Source organism: Bison bison, unplaced genomic scaffold (genome assembly GCF_000754665.1).
Source record: "Bison bison bison isolate TAMUID 2011002044 unplaced genomic scaffold, Bison_UMD1.0 scf7180017864267, whole genome shotgun sequence".
NCBI lineage: Eukaryota > Metazoa > Chordata > Mammalia > Artiodactyla > Bovidae > Bison > Bison bison.
In genome coordinates, this window is record NW_011494839.1 from 349,328 (window position 1) to 361,920 (window position 12,593).

Below are 12,593 nucleotides of genomic sequence, written 5' to 3' on the forward strand. Positions count from 1 at the left end.
ACTGGAAAAACCATAGCCTCGACTAGACGAACCTTTGTTGGCAAAGTAATGTCTCTGCTTTTGAATATGCTATCTAGGTTGGTCATAACTTTCCTTCCAAGGAGTAAGCATCTTTAGGACAATGTAAATCAAAACCACAGTAAAATAATATTGATACTTTACATCAGAAGGATGGCTATAATTTAAGATAAACAACAAGTGTCAGCAAGAATATGGAGAAATTTGAACCTTAATACTTGCTGGCTGGAATGTAACGTGGTGCTGCCACTATGCGAAACAGTTTGATAATTCCTCAACAAGTTAAACACAGAGTGTTTTAGCATTTTCATTCCCTACATATACAAGAGAAATTTTAAAAACATATCCACACAAAACTTGTGCATGAATGTTCCTACAAACATCCTTCTTAATGGCTGACAAGCAGAACAACTCAAAGGTCCACAAATTGATGAATGAATAAACAAAACATGGTGTATCTATTGGGCTTCTCCCATGGCTCAGAGGTAAAGAATCCATCTGCAACAGAGGAGACCCAAGAGATTCAGGTTCAGTCCCTGGGTCAGGAAGATCCCCTTGGGGAGGACATGGCAACCCACTCCAGTGTTCCTGCCTGAAAAATCCCATGGACAGAGGAGCCTGGCAGGCTACAATCCAAAGGGTCTCAAAGACTTGGACAGGACTAGTGACTGAGCACTCATAGTATATTTATACCACAAAATATTTTTCAGCAATAAAAAGAAGTACTGATATATGCCACACCATTAATGAAGCTTGAAAACATTATGCTAAATGATAGAAGATAGTGAAAAAAGATCACATATTTTATGACTGCATTTGTATGAAATTTCTAGTATGGCAAATTTAAAGAGACAGAAGGCAGATTAGTGGTTGTTTTAGGCTAAGGGATTAGGAGGAATGGGGAGTAGAGATGGGATTTCTTGGGATGATGAAAATGTTCTAAATTTAAGTTGTAGTAGTGGTCTGTCTGCCAATGCAGGAGATACAAGAGGCACAGTTTGGATCCCTGGGTCAGCAAGATCCCCTGGAGTATGAAACGGCAACCCACTCCAGTATTCTTTCCTGGAAAATCGCATGGACAGAGGAGCCTGGCGAGCTACAGTCCCTGGGGTTGCAAAAGAGTTGGACATGACTTACCAACTAAACGCCAACAACAAAATGGTTACACAACTCTTTGAATATACCAAAACCCACTAAACTATACATATTAAAGGGGAAGATTTTATGTGAATTTTCTCTCAATAAAGTTGTTCAAATAATGAATTAAACTCACTTTCAGATTTTTCTCTTAAAGTGGAGTACATGGTACATAGTGCAAGGGACAAGCATGGGTTTGGAATCAAACAGATGAAGAACCAGCACTAATTCTGAGACTTTCAGCAAATCACTTAATCATACTAGCTTCAGTCTCCTTATCTGTAAGCCAAGAAAAGCATAACCACTTAGTCAGACTGATACAAGAACTAGATTTAACAACATATCAAAAACACCGAGCATGCCTGCTAATGCTAACAGGCGCTGAATATTCTCTCCTCCTTTCCTTCACTATCTTCTGCACCCTCCTACCCATGATCTAAAAGTTTTACTCTCTATTATGGAATTTTTCACACTAATACAAAAGGAGAAGGAAGAGTAAAACAAACTCCTTTGTATTCACACACATTTTCCTCAATTATCAACTCACGAAGAAACTCACTTTATCCTCATCTCTACCCATGTGCCTTCCACATCACCCCTTTTTTTGCTCAAATCACTTTGAAGAAAATTCCATTCACCAGACATCACATCATTTGTAAATAGTTCAGTATGTAATCTCTAAAAAGAGTGCTTTTTTGTAAACAAATACCATCATCATACCTAAATACAAAGTGAGAATGTTTTAATATCAAATATCTATTTAGCTATCAAATTTTCCTGATTATCTGTTTGTTTGCACAAATCCAACTCTAAGCAAGACTGACTGATCAACCATCTTTTATGTCTCTTTTAATCTCTCTATTCTCTTCCTCTGTCTCATTTTCTCTCTTGTAATTTTGTCATTGCTGTTACTGTTCAAAAACCTGAGTTGTTCGTCCTTTGAGTTTTCCACAGTCTAGATTTTCCCCTTTGCCTCCCTGTGATGTGGTTTAAAATGTTCCTGTGCCCTTTGTAATTTCTGTAAATTAGTAGTTAGTTCGGGATAAAGTTATTTTGCTGTGGTTTTTGTTTTTGCCAATACTTCTTCAGAGAGAATGGTTAGTTTTATCTGGAGGCACATAAGACTGTCTTCTTTAATGATTTGGGCAGCATCAATAATTACTGCTTAGATCCATTAATTCAATAGGCATTGCCAACTGGTGACTGTCTAATTTTACAAATCCATAATCACTTATTGGCTGGAATACTTCTGTAGACAGAAACTTCCTGTCATCAAATATTAGGTTACTCTGAAGTACGATTTATATAAAAAGGAGGATGAAAAATCTAATTATTTTCCTTGACTTCTACCAGTTTTAAAAACAGTAACTTTCGTTCCCTGTGCATATGCCTGAGTGCTCAGTTATATCCAACTCTTTGTGACCGTTTGAACTGTAGCCCTCCAGGCTCCTCTGTCCATGGGATTCTCCAGGCAAGAACACTGGAATGGGTTGCCATGCCCCCCTCCAGGGGATCTTCCGAACCCAGGGATCAAACCACGTCTCCTGCAGGTTTAACCTATTAAAGCCTGCTGGTTTACTTTATTAAACATTAATAATTTTTTGGATAAACGTATGCATCTTAAAGTATTAGGTATAATTCATTACACTGCAATTATTATTCTTATTCATGTTCAAATTTTCTCAACTCTTTCCAGTAGAAGACTTCTGAAGCTGGCTCCTGAGCTCTTCTGACACAACCCTAGTGATCTTTCATAGTTCTTGCCTTCTGGCATAAGGCATTTTAGGCTCATTTTGTAAATACCATCTGCTCTTGACCTAGACTCAACCATTATTCCAAGAGACTCTGATTCTTTTTAGTTGAAAATATATTTTAAGACTAGAATCTGCATACTTGGGGTACTCGCTGTTTTGGTGTTGGTAACAGTGGACAGATCTAAGAAATGTCTATATTTTAAACTTAAATAATTCAGCCTTACAGAAAAGTTTAGAAAAAAGAAAGAATCCCTAGACTCTAGCTATGTTCACTACCTGTAGAGATTGTACTTTTGTGTTTAAAATTAAAAAAAAATATTATGAGTTCATAATGATAGTTTTCATTCAAAGCAGGATATAGGATTTTCACTTAAACTTATTGATCTTATATGTGTATTTTTTCCCCTATGCCAAATATTCTGGTTCTTAAGAATATCAACATAATTAATTCTTTGCTATATCACACAAAGCACACATAACAGCCTCTTTATAATAATACCAAAACTGCCACTAACAACACAGTCGTTAAAAACAGGTTAAGAGCTGATGTTGTTCCCTCTGTCCCTTGGGTGTATCCCACCAGAGAAAAATCAAATCACTAGTTTACAAAGACTTAGAGTAATTCACCTGAGTGTGTTTTGCCATACTGTTTGGGCTCAACTGTTAGAAATCACTGTTTTAAGAGTTAACCGTGTTTCCCAAAAATTATATATAAAATATTTAAATGGTTCCAAAGTCTCATACACACAAAGTTCGAAGAAGTCAAGATTCTATCCCTAACCTCTACTCTCTATCTGCGTCACTTTCATTTTCTCTTCCTTCCCCTCTCCCATTGGTAACGTTTAAAAAGTAATTGTGTGTGTGTGTGTGTGTGTTTTACAATATGGCAGGTTCTGCCATTGTTATTTTGGCTTTAATGTAAGTAAATACATATCCACAGTTCCATTACACTTACTTAGATAAATGGTAGCACACTATAAACACATTTATCCTTGCCTTTTTTTATTCAACAGTATATCCTGGGGATTGTTCTATGTATCTACAGAGATATTCTTTCATTTTTATAGCTGTACAGTACTCTATAGTAGACGTACTATAATTTATCCCTTACTCTTCTTTTAATGAACATTTAGGTATTTTAACTCTTTTTCTATTACAATAGCACAACAATGAATAGCCACGCACACTGGTCTTTCTATAGCTTTGCCAGTGTGTCCTTGGAATAGACTTCTAGAAGTAGGGTCATTTGCTCAAACAACAACTGTGCATATACAGTTTTTTAGACACTGAAAACCTGAGCTTGAAGGATAGAAAACAGCTGGAAAAAGGGGAGGGATGACAATCAGCAAAAATGTAGAAATATATAAAATATATGATTTCAAAATACTAGAGCCTAGCTGCCACACAGTATTACTTTTTCAGCACAGCTCAGATTCTGAGTAGAGGAAAAAAAAGGAAAATAAAGCAGAAGATACAGATTTGAATGACAAAATAGTCTGTTCATTCTAGTCTTAGGAAGTTGGACTTAACCTGTTAAATAGCAGGGAGTCACTGAAATTTTTTTTAGCAGGATTCCCTAGGTAGGGTTCCCTAAAAGCAGATAATAAGCAAGTGACTTACTGATGGGGGTCTCTTAAGTGAAGCTTGTAACACAGTGAAAGAAGCAGAAGTTGGGAAGAAGCTAAGCAAAGATAAGCATTCAGCTCATCCAGCTAAAGTCTACTCTCAGGCTGATCCCACAGGAAGCTCTGTCATGTAAATGAAAACTCAGAGCCTCATTTTGGTTAGTCATTGGTGACGCCAATCCAAGCATCTCTGGGCAGGATGGCCCCCTATGAGTTGAAACAATTCTCTGGAGGAGGGTGAGTCCACAAACATTCAACTTTCACAGGAGTTGAAGAATGGTCATACTGCCCTACTAAAGGGTAACTGCGAAGGCATCAGCCAAGTGTACTCTATGGCATTTTGAAAGGCGAATTAGAATGGTAGGAGCCTAAAGAATAAGATAAAGATATGAAAGGTATCTTTCATATAGATAAAGAAGGCTGAGCACCGAAGAATTGATTTCAAACTGTGGTGCTAGAGAAGACTCTTGAGAATCCCTTGGACAGCAAGGAGATCAAATCAGTCAACCCTAAAGGAAATCAATCCTGAATATTCAATGGAAGGACTGATGCTGAAGCTGAAGCTCCAACACTTTGGCCACCTGATGCGAAGAGCTGACTCACTGGAAAAGACCCTGATGCTGGGAAAGACTGAAGGCAGGAGGAGAAGCGGGCGACAGAGGATGAGATGGTTGGATGGCATCACTGACTTGATGGACACGGGTTTGAGCAAACTCCAGGAGACAGTGAAGGACAGGGAAGCCTGGCGTGCTGCAGTCCATGGAGGCACAAAGAGTCAGACACGATTGAGTGACTGAACAACAACAACATGAAATCTGAACTTGGAGTGGTGGCCAGGTAAGCAAAATAATGGCTTCCCAAAGACGCCCACATGCTATTCCTCAAAACTGTGAGCATCGTGCATTACATGGCAAAAGGGGCTTTGCATGATTAAGGTTAAAACTGAGATAAAGCTGAAATTATTAAGATTAGCTGGATGGCCCCAGACTAATCACAGGATTCCAGAAAAGTGAACAGCTTTTCCTGGATGCAGTTAGAGAGAGATGAGACATTGCTGGTTTTAAAGATGTAGAAAAGGGATCATGCACCAGGACTGTAGCAGCCTTTAGAAGCTGGAAAAGGCAAGGTAACAGATTTTCCCTAGAACTTCAGGAAAGAATAAAGCCCTGTTACACCTGATTTTAGCCCAGAAGACTCATGTTTACCCTTTAAACTACAGAATTGTAGGATAATAAATTTGTGTTATTTCAATTTGTTACAACAGCAATAGAAAACCAATACAGTGACTAAAAAAAGAGAAGGGAAAGACTTACAAATAAGACCTTTATTTTTTTAAAGGTCTTACAAATAATATTAGCTTCTATTTTACTTTCAATTTTCAGTAAAATTAATAACTCTTATTACCTTCATCAGAATTCATAAACTAAATTTAAAAATCACAGAAAAAATAATTTTATGAAATTATAATTGAGTTAGAATATGATAGTAAAAGATCAGTATTTTATAAAAGTTAAGAAAAATATACCTTACGTGAACCCCCCAAAATTTTAATGGTAGACTGCAAGGAAGAATATGTATTGATTTCTACTACTATATTAAAGAAATAGGTGCTAGCTCAACACATGGTGAGCCTTTTTTTGACTGCTGTTTCATATCGCCTGAGGTGCACTTTTTCTTATTGAGAAAAATGCAGGACTGTGAGCTTCATGGCCAGCAGAGGGCGCCATGAGGCAGGCTCTCTCTCTCTCTCTCTCTCTCTCTCCCTCTCTTATTCAGGGGTTTTTTTCTAGGCAAACAAAGGATCCTGGCTTTGGTCCTGTAAGCCTGTGCGCCTTCTGTGTGACCTCGTACTCCTAAATATCAGGTGTGAAAGTAAAAGCAATATTTTTGCATTGACATAATTTTTTTCTAAAAGCGTATTTATGATAATTGTTGGCATCTTCCAGAATAAAAATGAAAAATAATAAAATTTCCATGAAGTCTTCAATAACAGGAACATTAGGTAAGTAGTAAAAATGTGCAGTGTTATGCAACTTATTTAAATGGAAACTCTCCCTAGCTAGTGCTTTGAAGAGAGGTGAGAGGAGGGGAGGATGCATCTTGAGGAGGATATTAAATAAGTGTCAAAGCTTCCACAATTTTATCCAGTGAGGCAGAAATCCATTTTCAGTTCAAAGAATAATGAGTACGTTCTTTAGCTCACCAAAGATAGGTTAATGTAGAAAGCAACCAGGCTGCAAGTCAGAGAGCCCAGGGAAAAAAGGGAAGGACAAAGTCCAAGCAAGTATTCAAGCTAATTTAGGGTTCAGGCAGCTACGGCTTTGTAGAACATACTGGAGGGAGCAAATGAACCCAGAAATAGTGATAATTATGTCTTTGTACTTAGAATAAAGACAAAAATAAATACAAGATAGAGATTATTAAATTTCTGCAAATTATAAGCTAAGTCACTGTATAAGATGGAGACCCGCTGGGGCAAACAACAGTGATGGACAGAGGAGGCCTAGAAAAGCAGGACAAAGCCAGGAGACCTCATCTGTTACTTATTCTACCTGCTATGGTGATCAAACCAGTCAATCCTCAAGGAAATCAGCCCTGAATATTCATTGGAAGGACTGACTGTGAAGCTGAAGCGTCAATACTTTGGCCACCTGATGCAAAGAGCCAACTCACTGAAAAAGTCCCTGATGCTACAAAAGATTGAGGGCAGGAGGAGAAGGGGTCGAGAGATGATAATATGGTTAGATGACATCATCAACTCAATGGACATGAGTATGAGCAAACTCTGGGAGATAGTGAAAGGCAGGGAAGCCTGGTGTGCTGCAGTCCACGGGGTCGCAAGGAGTCGGACATGACTTGGCAACTTGAACGACAACAATGGCATACACTCAAGACCAAGTTTTGCACAGACTTAGTATAGATTGAAATGTTAATGATTTTAAAATATTATGATGGTTTATCATATGTGAAATAGATCGCCAGTCCAGGTTCGATGCATAAGACAGGGTGCTCAGGGACAGGGCACTGGGCCAACCCTGAGTGATGGATTGGGGAGGGAGGTGGGAGGGGGGTTCAGGATGGGGGACACATGTACACCCATGGCTGATTCATGTCAATGTATGGCAAAAACCAATATAACGTTGTAAAGTAATTAGCCTCCAATTAAAATAAATTCGTTAATTTAAAAAAAAACTACAATTTATCAAAGTAAATCCATATTTAAAAGTACATTCACAAATTCATTTATTTAGAGAATAAGAAATATGTTTTTGGTACCAAACTCAAAAGGTATAATCTTACTTGTAATAGGATACTAACTTTATTGCTTTTGTAAATTATAATTATTAACATATAGTCTATTATTGAACTAACACCCCCCAAAAATGTCCTTTTCATTATAGGGGACTGGAATGCAAAAGTAGCAAGTCAAGAAACACCTGGAGTAACAGGCAAATTTGGCTTTGGAATACGGAATGAAGCAGGGCAAAGGCTAATAGAGTTTTGCCAAGAGAACACACTGGTCATAGCACCCTCTTCCAACAACACAAGAGAAGACTCGACACATGGACATCACCAGATGGTCAACACTGAAATCAGACTGATTATATTCTTTGCAGCCAAAGATGGAGAAGCTCTATACAGTCAGCAAAAACAAGACCGGGAGCTGACTATGACTCAGATCACGAACTCCTTATTGCCAAATTCAGACTTAAATTGAAGAAAGTAGGGAAAACCACTAGACCATTCAGGTATGCCATAAATCAAATCCCTTATGATTATACAGTGGAAGTGAGAAATAGATTTAAGGGACTAGATCTGATAGAGTGCCTGATGAACTATGGATGGAGGTTCGTGACATTGTACAGGAGGCAGGGATCGAGACCATCGCCATGGAAAAGAAACGCAAAAAAGCAAATTGGTTGTCTGAGGAGGCCTTACAAATAGCTGTGAAAAGAAGAGAAGTGAAAAGCAAAGGAGAAAAGGAAAGATAAAAGCATCTGAATGCAGAGTTCCAAAGAATAGCAAGGAGAGATAAGAAAGCCTTCCTCAGCGATCAACACAAAGAAATAGAGGAAACCAACACAATGAGAAAGACTAGAGATCGCTTCAAGAAAATTAGAGATACCAAGGGAACATTTCATGCAAAGATGGGCTCGATAAAGGACAGAAATGGTATGGACATAACAGAAGCAGAAGATATTAACAAGAGGTGGTAAGAATACACAGAATAACTGTACAAAAAAGAGCTTCACAACCCAGATAATCACAATGGTGTGATCATTTACCTAGAGCTAGACATTCTGGAATGTGAAGTCAAGTGGGCCTTAGAAAGCATCACTACAAACAAAGCTAGTGGAGGTGATGGAATTCCAGTGGAGCTATTTCAGATCCTGAAAGATAATGCTGTGAAAGTGCTGCACTCAATATGTCAACAAATTTGGAAAACTCAGCAGTGGCCACAGGACTGGAAAAGGTCAGTTTTCATTCCAATCCCAAAGAAAGGCAATGCCAAAGGACGCTCAAACTACCACACAATTGCCCTTATCTCACACACTATTAAAGTAATGCTTAAAATTCTCCAAGCCAGGCTTCAGCAATATGTGAACCGTGAACTTCCTGATGTTCAAACTGGTTTTAGAAAAGGCAGAGGAACCAGAGATCAAATTGCAAACATCTACTGGATCATCAAAAAAGCAAGAAAGTTCCAGAAAAACATCTATTTCTGCTTTATTGACTATGCCAAAGCCTTTGACTGTGTGGATCACAATAAACTGTGGAAAATTCTGAAAGAGATGGGAATACCAGACCACCTGACCTGCCTCTTGAGAAACCTATATGCAGGTCTGGAAGCAACAGTTAGAACTGGACATGGAACAACAGATTGGTTCCAAATAGGAAAAGGAGTACGTCAAGGTTGTATATTGTCACCCTGCTTATTTAACTTATATGCAGAGTACATCATGAGAAACGCTGGGCTGGAGGAAGCTCAAGCTGGAATCAGGATTGCCGGGAGAAATATCAATAACTTCAGATATGCAGATGATATGCCCTTATGGAAGAAAGTGAAGAGGAACTAAAAGGCCTCCTGATAAAAGTGAAAGACGAGAGTGAAAAAGTTGGCTTAAAGCTCAACATTCAGAAAACGAAGATCATGGCATCTGGTCCCATCACTTCATGGCAAATAGATGGGGAAACAGTGGAAACAGTGGCAGACTTTATTTTTCTGGGCTCCAAAATCACTGCAGATGGTGATTGCAGCCATGAAATTCAAAGACGCTTACTCCTTGGAAGGAAAGTTATGACCAACTTAGACAGCATATTAAAAAGCAGAGATATTACTTTGCCAACAAAGGTCCGTCTAGTCAAGGCTATGGGTTTTCCAGTGGTCATGTATGGATGTGAGAGTTGGACTGTGAAGAAAGCTGAGCACCGAAGAATTGATGCTTTGAACTGTGGTACTGGAGAAGACTCTTGAGAGTCCCTTGGACTGCAAGGAGATCCAACCAGTCCATCCTAAAGGAGACCAGTCCTGGGTGTTCACTGGAAGGACTGATGCTGAGGCTGAAACTCCAGTACTTTGGCCACCTCATGCGAAGAGTTGACTCATTGGAAAAGACTCTGATGCTGGGAGGGATTGGGGGCAGGAGGAGAAGGGGACGACAGAGGATGAGATGGCTGGATGGCATCACCAACTCGATGGACGTGAGTTTCGGTAAACTCCGGTAGTTGGTGATGGACAGAGAGGCCTGGCGTGCTACGATTCATGGGGTCGCCAAGAGTCGGACACAACTGAGCGACTGAACTGAAATGAACTGAACTGAAAGGGGTTCTGAGATTTAAAAAAATGAGAACTTCTATTTCAATGATGCCTAAATGCATAACTTCAAATTAAACCTCCCTCATGAGCAACAACTCATATAAATATGTTCCATAGACAAACTAAACAATCCAAAAGAGAAATCTTGATGCTATGTCAACCTGCAAAATTTGCTGTTTCCCCAGGTGTTCCAATTTTGCTAAATGGCACCAAAATTTACCTACTTGCTCATCTCCCACACCTAGGACTCAGCATTGACTGATTTCTTCTACAACTGAACTACTAACAAGTTCCACTGACACTACTGTTAAAATATATTCCTAGTCACATCACTTTTCACCACCTTCACAACTATCACCCCAGTGCAAGGGGTATATTCCCTTGGCATCTTGGAATTATAAAAAAAAAAATCTTAGTAAGGTTTCCGAAAGGTAGTTCTACAAAAGTATGTGTCTTGTCATCATCATATGGATACAGGCAGAATCCCAACAGTTTAAATAACATTAGTTTTCATTATTAGTATAGTAATTCAGTGACTACAGTGATTCAGTTTTCTCTAACTAAATTCTAAAACTCTCAACTCAGAAGAATAGGTGATATCATATATTTCATGCAATAACTTTCATAAAAGCATATAACTTTGAAAGTTTGCAAATAACTTTGCAAATAACTTTGAAAGTTAGCATCCAAATAAATTAAATTTAAACACTTTATGTTTCAGAAACTCTTTCATTTAGACATTGGATTAAAATGTAGGTTCTATATTTTAGTCTCACTAGATGGATAGTTCAACGTACCTTATCGAGCTCATCTGAAATTGCAATACCTGGGAATCAAGAGAGACAAAAAAGTTTTAGAAGTAATCCTTAATAACCCATTCTTAAAAACAAAAGTTCTATTTGTAGAATGAATTCCTTTTCCATTCTATTTTTTTCTTGTTAATGGTACTTCAAAATAATGTGTACTTTCTTTCTACTGATGAAAACAAATTAGGAATTTAAGACAACTATAACAGCTGCTGAAACAATGGAAATGATGCAACAAGAAACAAGCACCATACTGCTTGTTAAATGCAGAACAAACCTGCAAAGACAACTGTAGAGAAATGGTCTTTATGTGCTAATGACAATCAAGTGCAGCTTAGCTTGTTACAACAGTGTTCTTTGTTAAGAACTGATTCAGATTCCTCGAGTAGTAAAAAACTAAGGCAGAAAGATGTTTGAAGTTCATGTATTTTAATTCCCTTATTTTCCAGATAAGGACACAGACAGGGGAACTTAAAGAATTGTGTTCCATGTTCCCTGAGATCAACAGCTTCTTGGGGCCAATGGATCAAGATTCCTCCTCACAAGCTCCCCTTCTATACACACACTCCTTAGTCCAATTTTTATCTCTATTATTCTTCCAAAATTGTTCTAAGTTAGTAACATAAAAGTTTTAGCCCTTATTTCTCTGTGATGACAGACTCTGTTAACTCCAGTCTCTTGAAATGCAGCCCTGCATTTTCTATTCTCCTTTGTCTCCTTCACAAAGATCTTCTTCTTTGGCGGGGGTGGGTAGTAAGTCCTTTCCTGAAATGCCAAGGATACTCTTCCCCTTGCCTTGGCCCTGCAAAAAGAGTTTATTCACTCATTTTTTTAGAAAGTTACCAGTTGATCTTAAAAATGTTTTTTCACACCTCAGACTTATGAATCCATTATTCATATAGACAGCAGTAATACTTCACCTACCCAGAGTGTAGCCAAGAACTGGCAAGTAAGTCAAAAGGCCTCACCGGCCTTGTATTATCAAAATGCATGTCACACAGAACCTAAGCCTCACTCAAGAGCTAGTCCCTGCGTCCTCTGACCACTCTCCATTTTAGCAGTAATCAGGAGCTTTTGCAGGGCCAAGAAATTTTACCAGTGGAAAACGAAGATGAAGAAAAAGGTTGCTATGAAGACATGTTAAAAACAAAGAATGATAAAAGAATGATAAAAGCTTCTTGTGAATTCTTTCAAATAATTTTATCAGCATATATAAGTATACATACTAAGGCTTTATGCTGCTCTATGCACATATAAAACAAAATTGGGAGCACACACACTATTTTGTTATCTGTTTTGTGTATAAAACATTTTTATATTAGTAAATATTTTCTACAGTATCATTTTTAAAGAGTATAAAGTAGACCATTAAAATAAACAAATTCTTTTAAAGAGTTTTAAAAAATAAAGTATACCATTGTATGAATGTGTCATG

General features: G+C 38.1%; 1 protein-coding gene across 1 annotated transcript in view; it reads right to left on the reverse strand.

The window, feature by feature from the left end:
- The window catches only part of LOC104994821 (chromosome unknown open reading frame, human C8orf34), a gene marked incomplete at its 3' end in the record, with an annotated part of 362,913 nt that overhangs the window by 249,298 nt on the left and 101,022 nt on the right, over positions 1-12,593 (reverse strand). The window contains exon 7 of the mRNA XM_010848486.1: positions 11,150-11,178. Coding sequence (XP_010846788.1) covers positions 11,150-11,178 — 29 coding nt within the window. The remainder of the gene's footprint in view (positions 1-11,149; positions 11,179-12,593) is intronic.